Here is a 12,392-nt window from a genome sequence, read left to right on the forward strand (position 1 = left end):
ATAAACAAATGGCTGCCAGGGCCCAGGAGGGCAGGGTCAGCTCTGGTGCCCCATGGGCACACAGTTTGGAAAGATGACCAGGGCCCAGGAGGGCAGGGTCAGCTCTGGTGCTCCATGGGCACACAGTTTGGAAAGATGACCAGGGCCCAGCAGGGCAGGGTCAGCACTGGTGCCCCATGGGCACACAGTTTGGAAAGATGACCAGGGCCCAGGAGGGCAGGGTCAGCACTGGTGCCCCATGGGCACACAGTTTGGAAAGATGACCAGGGCCCAGGAGGGCAGGGTCAGCACTGGTGCTCCTTGGGCACACAGTTTGGAAAGATGAAAAGGCTCTCAAGATGAGTGGTGGTGGCCATTATACAGCCATGTCATTTACTTAATGCCACTAAACTGTGCACTCAAAACGGTTAAGGTGGGGTGGGTGTTGTGGCTTGGCGTGTTAAGCCACCACCTGGAACACCCACAGCCCATATCAGGGTTCTAGCTCCTCTGCTTCTGATCCAACTTCCAGTCCACGTACCTTGGAGGCAGAAGATGAAGGCACAAGTACTTGGATCCCTGCCATCTACACGGGAAACTGGGATGGAGTTCTAAGCTCCTGGCTTCTAGCAGCCCTGGCTGTTGTGAGCATTTGGGGAGTAAACCAACAAATGGAAGATCTCTTTCTCTTTCCTTCCTTCTCTGTCAGTTTGCCTTTTGGATAAATAATTCTTTTCCAAAAAAATGGTTAAGATTATAAATTTTATTATGTTTATTTTCCCATAATTTCTTTTTAAAAAGAGAGAAAGCATAAAGTAAAAGTTAGAAGTGACCTAGAGCTCTATAAAGGCTTGGCTTGGAACTGGTGCACTTTGTACCCACTAGAAGCTCAGTTAATAAGCCAATACAGAATGCAGCATGGAGAAGTGAATTATCTCCCACTGTACTAGAGAAGGAAGACCCATTGCAGTTATTGGCATCTGATGGCATAACCTTGGGATTTGATGATTTAATGTTTAAGATTCATTTCCTTTATTTGAAAGGCAGTCACAGAGAGAGACAGAGAGACACAGAAAGATCTTCCATCTGCTGGTTCACTCCATAAATAGCCACAATGGCCAGATCTGGCCCAGACAGAAGCCAGGAACCCACGGAGGTGTCCTATGTAGGTGGGAGAGGCCCACCATCTTCTGCTGCTTTCCCAGGCACATTAGCAGGAAGCTGGATTGGGATGCCGGCATCACAGGCCTGGAACAAGCACTCTCATATGGGATGCCAGCATTACAGGCACCAGCTTAAGCCAGGGCACCACAAGACAGCCCCCCATTTCTCCTTTTGAACGCTAACACGCCGTCATCGGGCTGTGTGTCAGCAGTCAGTCACAGGTGACAGGCATGGTTCAGAATGCACCAGACACACAACTGCTGTTACTGAGCCACCTGTAAAATTCAAGTTTAGTCTTCATGGGTTCAACAGCCTTGGGCACCAGGACCCTTCGTCTGCAGCCCTGGGCACACTGATTAACCTCCTTCCTTCTGATCACGAGGGATTCATGCATAGAACACATTTTCACTGGAGAAGCTGTGTATTACCAGATACCATGCAAGAAGCTGCTGAGTCAAGAGAAAGCCCAACAGACAAGGTACCCTGCCGTAGCATCAAGAGGGAGCACGGACAACCAACAACTGGGAGTGACGTGACGAAGGGTAATGTGAACTTCCTATCTTCTGTTCTCTAAGATACAGCCTGGCAAACTTTTCCTGTAAAGGCCCAAAAAAAACAGATACTTTAGGAGCCAGGACTCTCAGTCCTTACCCAACCTAAGAGCAGCCACAGACAATGATGAAAGGTTGTGGCTGCATTCCAATAAAACTTTATTTACAAAAGCACGTGGCGGGCCATAGTTTGCCGACTTCTGTCCTATGTGATCACAACTTTCTCAGTACTCATGAAATCAAAGTGGGAGAACCACAGTCTCTCAGAGACCACCCTGTCTAAAAATAACAGGCCACTATGGACAACAGCAGAGTTTCAGAATCACAGCCACACAGACCTCAGTAAAAATCCCAGCACTGCCACTTACTGGCCCTAGAAGAGGCGGCAAATTATCTTACTTCTTTGAGCTATGTTACCTTCAGATGTAAAATACGTTTTAGGAGAAAGATGGGATAAAGAACACGAGGGTTCTAACAAATCCCTGAATCACAGGTCAGCATGAGTCACCAGCCTACAGTCAGCCAATTCATCTTAAAAAGCAGAAAACACCCCGGTGTCATTTCCAAAGCCATCATGCTAACAGCACTAAACAGATAGGCAGCTAGTCAGGCCTAAGCGAGCAGGCATCCTGGCAGCCTGCAATGTAACTTTATCTACTTACCTGCCCGTCAGAAACACCCACCAGTGCAGGCTGCACCTGTGTCTCGTCTGGGACCAAGATGGGGGAGGGGGGCATCATGATTAGCATATAGTTACAATATAAACCCCCCACCTCCGTGGAGGTACCATAAAATTCCCAGATGGCTTCACCCTGCTATGGCACCACGCCCTACTTCATAAAAGAGGCTGAGAACAGAGGAGAGGTGTTGTTGTTGTTGTTTGCCCCAGACCATGACTGGGAGTGCTACTGAGGTTCTCTCTCTCGGTAACACTTTGTCCCACTCATGATAGGCATTTCATCAAGTAGGGCAGCCCACACTCACGCATGAATGTGTATTCTCAAATAAATCCTGTTCTCATTTATGTAATATATATGCTGATTCCACTTTGAATTTTTATCCCTGTTTGGAACAAGAACCTGGAATGAGAACCTAAGATACTCAGGCCCACATCATCGTCACCCCTGATGTTCGTGGTGCACAAGTCTTTGTGTATTGGGTAGTCTTGCTTTCCCTTACTGTGTCAGTGAGGATGTGTCGGGAATAAACTAAAAGGAGACTCAGCTAACAACAGCTTAAAGCACTGGGGAATTTAATGCCTAACCTAACATGCAGCCCAGAGGCAGGCAGCTGCAGAGTTGGTTAACTCAGTAGCTCAGTTACCTTATAAGGCTCTAAGAACTTCCGATGTCCATCCCAAGTGAACAATGGCGCCAGCCCCTAGATTAATCATCTGTGGAAGCGACTGTTTTGGTGCTGAGAAGTCTGTGTTCTGACTCTGGTCTTGCAACCTAAGTGCTCAGAGTTGCCTGAATCCGCAGAAAGCATTGGCTGTTTCTTACCCAGCAGCCCTGGCCCTTCCTCCCTGCTAAGAGAACTAAGATGTTGGTAACCAAGAGCTTCCGGGGTAGCTGAAGGGCCTCTCCTTGGCCAGAGGAGGGGAGGACTGAGTCTGGATTGAATTAAACCAGCTGTAATAATGATCAGCTTGTCAGTAGCTGGTCTCGAATAGACGTGAGACACAACTGGGGCCAAAGAGAACAAAGCAGAAGTTCAATGAGGGACTTTCAAGAAAGTCGCTCACTTAAAAGGACACAGAGAAAGCTTATTTTATGGTCTTGGGTTGTGGTGCGACACGTGATGCTTTGAACTGTGGCAGTGATCTTGTGACCATGAAGAGTGGACAGGAGCTGTATACCAAGAATGACAGCTCAGGAATGTGGGAAGTTAGGGCCAGCGAGTTAAGCCACCACCTGCATGCCAGCATCCCATATGAGCACGGTTCAGGTCCCACATGCTCCACTTTTGATCCAGCTCCCTGTTAATTTGCCTCTGGGAAAGCAGTGGGAGACGGCCCAAGCAGTTGGGCCCCTGCCACCCCCAGATGGAATTCCTGGCTCCTGGCTTCAGCCTGGCCCAGCCCTGGCCTATTGCAGCCATCTGGGGGAGTATACCAGCAGATGAAGGTCTCTCCCTCTCTCTCTTAACTCTGCATTTCAAATAAATAAATCTTTAAAGAGCAAAGAAAAAGTATGGGAAGTGCATGAAGACCCAGAGCTCTGCAAAGGCAAGGGAGACTTGAGAGACAGGACGTCCAGGGACACAAGTCCTACACTGGAGCCTCGTTTGCCTCGAGGACCTCTTTTTCCAACTACAAAGCTTCTCTGAGCTTTCAGGACCCCCACGGACTCAGAACAAACATTCAGTGACTGCCAAGGAGGAAAGACCTTGGCAAGCACCCCGGGGGTTCCACTGTGCTCTGAGCCGAACAGTGTTCCCCTAGAACTCACATCCACTGAAAACTCAGAACGTGACCTTACAGAAATAGGGTCTCTGCAGATGCCATCAGCCACAGTAGGTCACCCCGGATGAGGGCGGGCCCCAATGACTGACGTCCTTATAAAATGAGGAAAGGACACACAGAGACAGACACAGGGGAGGAGCCACACGAAGAGGGATGCAGCCACAGACAAGGAGTGCCAAGACTGGTGCCAGAGAGTGACCACATCTACCGGGAGCTAGGGACTGATCCTGTCTCAAAGGGTCAACCCTGGCGACACCTTGCTTAGGGACATACAGCCTCCAGGAACGTAAGAGAAGATGTCCCTGTTGTTTCGGACCACCCAGTGTGTGGTCATTTGTCACAGCAGTCATGGGAATGGAATGCAAGCCGGAAAGCCCAGAGAACCATACCCTAGAAAGCAGAAGCAGCAAAGCAGCCCCACAGACGCTGGGGGCCGGAGGAGAAGTAGCTCAGACCTCGGCTGGCTAAAACTCCTCTTCCTGTGCCCTGACAGCCACCAGGAGCACCAGCAAACCCTCTGAAGACAGGTAACCTCAGCCCAGGCCACAGTGCGGTCCTACAGCTCCGCCCACAGAGCACCTGATGGGCAGCTGAAAACACCAGGCCTGCGCAAGAGAAGGAGGGACTGAAAACCAGGACAGAACAGAAACGGCGATAGCCGCACAAGAAGGGGAGCAAACCTCTCCCCAAAACCCAGCTACAAAGCTGGGCCAAATGAACGGCCATTTCAGTATTCCAGAAATGCACCCGGAGCTTAAAATAATCTGAAAGAAGTTTATGCCTGGAAACTGATTTTTTTTGGGGGGGGGGGGTGTCTTTTGTTTTAACTGCTGAATTTCAGATAAGCACAGTTGGAATCTGGGGTGTCCTTGCCTGGAGCTTCTCCTAACGCATCCTCTTTCCCACCCCACCCTGACCCGCACCCCCAAGTAGTTTAGGTCGAGGCCCAGGTTGGAGGACAAGCTGAGAACCACAGCGTCACTGCTGTGGCAGAGGGTGTGACCCAGAATTAGAGTGGCAGCTGACATGTCTACGCAGTGTCACAGACTTCCCCTGGCAGCAGGAGAGCAAGCAGAGACAGCAGCTTTGCTACCCAAAAACTACAGTCATGGCCAGGTCAAAGATACCCCTGGTAAAGGCCAGGAGACCACACTGGCCAGGACCCAAAACTACCACAGGAAAATACCTCAAAGTGGTAACAGGAAGTATTTTCTTCTTGATTCTAACAACAACAGCAAAAAAAGGCAGGGAGGGCAGGCATTGCGGCATACTGGGTTAAGTCACCACTTAGGATGCCCGCTTCCCATACTGGAGCACCTGGTTCCAATCCTGGCTCTTCTGCCCCGCCCCCCCCCCTTTTTTTTTTTTTTTGACAGGCAGAGTGGAGAGTGAGAGAGAGAGAGAAAGGTCTTCCTTTGCCGTTGGTTCACCCTCCAATGGCTGCCACGGTCGGCACGCTGCGGCCAGCGTACCATGCTGATCTGAAGCCAGGAGCCAGGTGCTTCTCCTGGTCTCCCATGTGGGTGCAGGGCCCAAGCACTTGGGCCATCCTCCACTGCACTCCCGGGCCATAGCAGAGAGCTGGCCTGGAAGAGGGGCAACCGGGACAGAATCCGATGCCCCGACCGGGACTAGAACCCGGTATGCCGGCGCCGCTAGGCGGTGGATTAGCCTATTGAGCCACGGCGCCGGCCTCCTCTGCTTTCAATCCAGCTCCCCGCTCATGTGCCCAGGAGGCAGGTTGATGACGCGATTACTGGTGCCCTTACCACCCATGTGGAAGATCAGGGTGGAGTTTCGGGCTCCTGACTTCAGCCTGGCCTACCACTGGCTGACATGTGCATTTGGGGAGTAAATCAGTAGATGGAAAATATCTCTGTCACTCTCTTTCGAATAAATTGATCTTGAAAAAGAAAAACAGTAGCACAGTGAGAGTTCGAGTTTGCCCATCTACAGAGGGTGATGTGTTCCCCGCTGCCAAAGTCCACGTGGGCCCAGAGTCAGGGTTTCCAGTTTAAGGCAGGAGCTCATATCCCAACATGAAACCTCCCAGTTTTTGTTTTTTTTTTTTAATTCAATCTGGAAGAGTTTTATTTATTTGTTCCTTTTTTATTATTTGAAAGGCAAAGCTACAGAGACAGAAACTGAGAAAAAGAGGGAGATTGTCCATCTCACAACAGCCAAGTCTGGGCCAGGCCAAACCCAAGAGGCAAGAATTCCAATCAGGTCTCCCATGTGGGAGGTGGGGACTCAAGTTCTTGAGCCATCACTTACTGCCTCCCAGGTACGTTAGCAAGAGGCTGGATCAGAAGGCAGAGGCAAGACTCAATCCCAGGCATTGACAGGCATGTCAATGTCCCAAATGTGCCACAATTCTCACTCTGAAATGCTACAATTTCCAAATATTGGCAACTTGAAATATTTTCCATAAGCACCAGTTTCCAAATTCAGTCCTCCATGCCCCCGATCCCTCGAGAACCAACCACAGTAACAAGCTGGCCAGCACTCAGGTTATCTGCTGTACTGCGATTTCCAACAACATTGTATTCCGTCAGTACCCTAGAGCTCAGCTCTTCTCTCCTCCAAAGCTAGTGTTCCTCATCCCTGAGCAGAGCTAATAAGACAGCCCAGGGGTTAATCCATGATTTAGTCTCCCCTGTCACTTTCAATTTAGTTAGCTGGGCTGGAGTGGCCTGAGGAGGAGCAGTAATGGGCTCGGGGAGGGGGAGCTGGGAGGGGCAGGAGCCTGAGGTCACCTGACTTGGGTTGGAAGCCTTGGCACCGCCAGGACCAGCTGTGGAACACTGGGCGACTTAGGCACTTAGTCCAGCCTACGTTTCATCACCTGAAAAACAAGGACACCACCACCCACCCTGGAAAACTGCTGGAAAGACTGTCCTCCAAAGCCAGGGCCAGCAGCTCTGGGCAGGCCCGGCACCCACCACTGCTGTGCCACTTAGTCTTGGGTTTTTGGGGTTTTTTTTTAAGATTTATTTATTGATTTGAAAGGCAAAGCTGCAGAGAGGCAGAGGTAGAGAGACAGAGACAAAGAGAGTTCTTTCATCTGCTAGTTCACTCCCCAGGTGGCCGCAACAGCCAGAGGTGGGCCCGTCTGAAACTCTGAAACTAGGAGCTTTCTCCAGGTCTCCCACACCGTTGCAGGGGCCCACGTGCCTGGGCCATCTTCTCTGGCTTTCCCAGGTCATAGCAGAGAGCAGGATCAGAAGTGAGGACACAGAACTTCCAAACAAAGCTCAGGTTTCAAAACAAGAGGTAAATTAACCCTGAAAAAGTGTGCTCTTTCAGTCAAAGAAGAAAAGCTATTCTACATTTTAAAGGCATCTAAGGATATTTCTGAGAATGGCAAGGTTCTGTGGAATCTGGATTCCAAGATTTGCATTCCAAGCTTTTACATATGTGCTTTAAAAGGGCCCTGATGCTGGTGCTGAGGCGTAGCGGGTAAAAACCGCGGCATCCCGTAAGAGCGTCAATTCGAGTACCAGCTGCTCCACTTCCGATCCAGCTCTCTGTTATAGCCAGGGAAAGCACTAGTAGCTGGCCCAAGTCCTTGGGCCCCTGCGCCCACACAAGGGACCCTCAAGAAACTCCTGGCTCCTGGCTTCGGATTGGAGCAGCTCCGCCGTTGCAGCCAACTGGGGTGTGAACCAGCAGAGTGAAGACTTTTCTCTCTGCCTCTCCTTCTCTGTGTAACTCTGACTTTCAAATAAATAAAAAATCTTTAAAAAAAAAAAAAAAAAAAAAAAGGCCCTGGTCGGCGCTGTGGCTCACTAGGCCAATCCTCCGTCTGCGGCGCTGGCGCCCCAGGTTCTAGTCCCGGTTGCACAGTCCAGCTCTGCTGTGGCCCAGGAAGGCAGTGGAGGATGGCCCAGGTCCTTGAGTCCGTGCACCCATGTGGGAGACCAGGAGGAAGCACCTGGCTCCTGACTTCGGATCAGCGCAGCTCCGGCAGAGGGGCCATTTGGGGGGTGAACCAACAGAAGGAAAACCTTTCTCTCTGTCTCTCTTCCTCACTGTCTAACTCTATCTGTCAAATAAAAAAAAATAATTTTCAAGAAAAAAAAAAGGCCCTGATGCAGACACTGTGCTGGACAGGTTAGCTACAAGAATTATTCCAAAGAATTAAGGAGCTCCTAATAGAGGCTCCAACACTGGGAATTGCTGATGACAGGATTCCATGGAAAACAGACTCCAGGGTTTGGATTCTAAGCTTTAAAAGGCCCCTGACACAGACGCACTGTGCTGGACAGGGGAGCTCCAGCACTTGGGCCATTTTCTGCTCGGGAATTAAGGAGCTTTTAACAAAAGCTCCAACGCTAGGAATTCCTGAGCAAGCCATTCACAGCAAGATCCTCTTCAGATCAGCTGCAGCCTAAATGGAAGGGGTCTCTTAGCAGGTGCTACCTCAGTGAAATTGGGATTCACCTTCACAGGTGAATTCCAAAGACACGCCTGATTCTTCCTGTCAGCCAATCAGAGATCTGCAGTCAAAGATGAGTAAATCCTTTGCCTTCCCGACATCAAGACTGCTGTACCTCAAGGCAGCCATGCTGTGCCTGCCTCCTCTTTTGATTCTGAGAACTGTTACTGACAATAAAACCCCTAATGGCTCTTCTATTATAATTCTCTATGCTCAAGCTAAATAAATGGGCTTATAATCTACATAAGGGTAGCCGATCCCCGCCCACCATCTGGGAGTCAGTAAGATAAGTTCTTTCCATCCGATGGGGCATTCTACTTGCAATTAGTCTTGTTCCAGTTTTGCTTATGCTAATTAATACACACATGTTTCAGAACTCGACATCTGAGAATAACTGACCATACAGGGGACACAGCCATTGGTGGTGACCAAGACTGCTCCAGCTCACAAAGCAAATTTGTTAGAGGAGATAGGCAGAGACCTCCAGACCCAGGACAGGCAGGGCCTGCACTGTACACCTCCCACCCCCAAGCAGGAAGCAGCTACAGACGATGTGATGATTCTACACCTTTCAACATCCCTTAGGATTAAGGAAACGGAGTCTCTGAGGGGGGAATGTTGTAGGCCAGCATATAGGACAAAATGAATCAGGTCTGTGAGCTGGAAGACCATGCCCCTTTGTGACCTCATGCCCCTACCTGACCACACCTGTGTGCCTACCTGCCAATCAGACTAGTTAACCACTCCCCTTTGGAAGTGGATTAAAGGCCTGGAACACGGTGGGCCCGGCCCCTTTTTTCCTTTTGCCCATTTTGCCCTGAATCCCCTTGCTGCCCCCCACCCCCGACCTCAGGCCACCCACCCCATGCTTTCTGGCACACATGCTCCTCCACGTGGCTGGCTCCTGGTGCTCAGTATGAATCCAGATTTCCCCTTTCTTGGATAGTGCCCTCACTCAGCTATGCATTTCTCTCACTGCATGAAAAGCTTAAAAACTTAAAAAAAAAAAAAAAAAAAAAAAAGTGATGCAGCCGGGACTCAAACCAGCACCTTTACAGGATGCCAGCCAGCACTGCAGGCTGCGGCCTCACCGCTACGCCACAGTGTGGACCCCAGGTCCTGTTTTCACCCTTATTTTACAGAAGCTCAGAGAGGCCCTGGAGAGCTCCTGGGTGCCGCGTCCCTGAGCTGCGATTTCCACTCCGTCACCTGACTCTGGAGCCGAGTCCCAACCTCTGCAGGCAGGTCCTGATGCAGCAGGCAGGAGGACAGGAGCAAGGGCCTCTTCCATGCAATCCTTCACCTCCCCCTCCTGAGGATTTTTGAAAACGCTCACTAGGGGGCTGGCGTTGTGGCGTAGGGGTAAAGCCGCTGCCTGCAGTGCCAGCATCCTGTACGTCTCCACTTACATGCAGCCTTCTACTATGGCCTGGGAAAGCAGTGGAAGATGGACCAAGTGCTTGGGCCCCTGCACCCGCATGGGAGACCCAGAAGCTCCTGGCTTCAGATTGGCACAGCTCCAGCCATTGCAGCCATCTGGGGAGTGAACCAGCGGATGGAAGACCTCTCTGCCTCTACTTCTCTAATTCTGTCTTTCAAATAGACAAATCTTTAAAAACAAAAAGAAAAAACTCACTAGAAGGCAAGGTTTGAATCAGCCAAGGACTATGTGGACTACATGGCAGGCAGTGAATGGTTAACTGACACCGCTCACAATGAGGACAATGAGGCCTGTGGCGGCCACCCAGGGGCTAAGCTAGTCTGGTCTGTCCTCTGCTTCTAACTGGCAGGAGGCCACCAAGCACATTCTGGTCAGCAGAAAACAGCCAGACTGCCCATCCCTTCATCCGTCTTTCCCACAGGCAGGTGCAGACCTCATGCTCAGACAGCAGGGAACGTCAGTGATGCCTTGCATCTCTCATTATCAGAGCCAAGTAACAAAGACAAGAATTCCAGTCGGGATGGGAACACAAAGAGCCATCCCTCTAAGGCCAGCAGGTCAGAGCCCTAAGGGAGGATGAGAGGGAAGAGGCTAAACAGCAGGAGCATCCTGGGGCAAGGAAGGCAAAGGGTTAAACTCATTAGGAGTCAGGAGCTGAAGCACCTGCTACAAACCAAGTCTCCACGTCTGGTCTCTCTGACTGCTGTTAACAATGCCCTGGAGAGATGAGATCCCCCACCACCCCCTCTTACAGATGGCAAACAGGCTCCACGGGAACGCTCCCAAGGTCACTCGAGACTTGCCGTGGCAGCTGACTCCAGAGCCAGGGTTACCTGTGCCTGAACCAAGGGTTTGCGGAGGGGAGGGGAGGGGAAGGGGAGAGAAGAGAGGGGAGAAGGGAGGAGAAGGGAGGGGAGGGAAGAAGGAAGGGAAGAGGAGAAGGGGGGGGAGAGGAGAAGGGGGGAGGGCAGGGCAGGGCAGGGGAGGCACCTGGGGCCTGGCAGAGACGCCTGCTCCAGACACAGGGAGGGCTGACCTGCTGGAGAAGACGCAGCACACCACAGCCCCACCCCCCACCTTTCTCCACACTAACACTGACATCACCGTGACAGCGCGGCTTCAGGAACTCGGGGTGGCAAAGACCCTGCCCCAGAAGGGGTTGGGGAATAACACACTTCCAAGCTTCAGATTGACAGCCCATCACAGGAAATGGTTTCCAGGCCTGTAGAACGGGGGCCAGAGGGGCGCCTACTGCCCGTGGGGCTGTCGAGAGACAAGTGTGCGGTAACTCACATTACTATCAACAACACTTCTAAGCTCGGAGACCTGTGGGCTTTCTTTCGCTGTTTTACGCATGAGACGTTCAATTGTGAAATGCCATGTGCTTCCCATGCATAGACTTAAAGCAAAATGTTAATTTCCCAGCAACTGCCACGCCACACTGGTGACACAAGCACCTGGGCCGCAGGCCGCCGAACCCAGAGGAGACTGTAACACGTGCCTCTGAGAACTCCGCACAAAGGATGCTTCATGTACACGAAGGTGCCAGACAAGAGCAGTATTTGTTTTTCTCACTACAAATAAGACACGGACTTCTGCACACACACACACACATCAGTGCCACACGATGCCTGCCTTACCCACTAATTAAAACAGCAAGCGAGAGACGAGCAGGAGGAGCAGTACCTGTTTCGGTTTTGCTGGCGAAGCCCGCGGCCTGTTTGATGGCTGCCGCTGTGAGCGCCAGTCCTCGGCTCCTCTTCAAGCCATGTTGCAGGACAGCTTCAAACTGGGCACACAGACAGGTCACCCTGCAAGAGACGCCACGACTTAGTGACCCACCCTGCTGAGGGAGCAGACACCACCCAGGCGGGCCCAGTGTTTCCGGGAAGTCAAGGGAGTGGCCAGGTGCAAGCCTCAGCAGCCAGGTAGACAGGAGACACCTGCACGGCCCCTCACCCGGGCCGCTCACAGCCCCCACCCCACCCCCCATCCCTGTCACAGCTCTCAGGCATGGCTAGTAGACGGGGCGTGCTCATCGGGCTGTGACAGCGCAGGACAATGCAGAAGCAACAGGGTAGGGGAAGTGGTGCCAGCCAGCAGGGGGGGAAAAGTCAATTTAAAAACAAATCAGTTTGATATGCGGAGAGGCTGGGTGTTAACTGAACCCAAATCACCGACTTCAACTCTAATTCATATCACATGTAGTCTGCGGAACACGATTATCTTTCAGAAATTCAATTCCCCAGCCTGCTGGCGCTGTGTAATTTCATGGCCTGTTACATACACTAAGAAAAAGGATGAATTGTGATTCCCGTGCTTTATTTAGTTATGAGATAACATTGTCAACTCAGA

The 12,392-nt window shown here is 51.2% G+C and overlaps 1 protein-coding gene across 2 annotated transcripts in view; it reads right to left on the reverse strand.

Moving 5' to 3' along the window:
- Positions 1-12,392, reverse strand: part of SNX29 (sorting nexin 29) — a 478,886-nt gene that overhangs the window by 404,108 nt on the left and 62,386 nt on the right. For both annotated transcript variants that reach the window (XM_051847819.2, XM_008257737.4), the window contains exon 4: positions 11,724-11,848. In XM_051847819.2, the coding sequence (XP_051703779.1) occupies positions 11,724-11,848 (125 nt within the window). The remainder of the gene's footprint in view (positions 1-11,723; positions 11,849-12,392) is intronic.

The sequence above is a fragment of the Oryctolagus cuniculus genome, chromosome 19, assembly GCF_964237555.1.
Source record: "Oryctolagus cuniculus chromosome 19, mOryCun1.1, whole genome shotgun sequence".
NCBI classification, from domain to species: Eukaryota; Metazoa; Chordata; class Mammalia; order Lagomorpha; family Leporidae; genus Oryctolagus; species Oryctolagus cuniculus.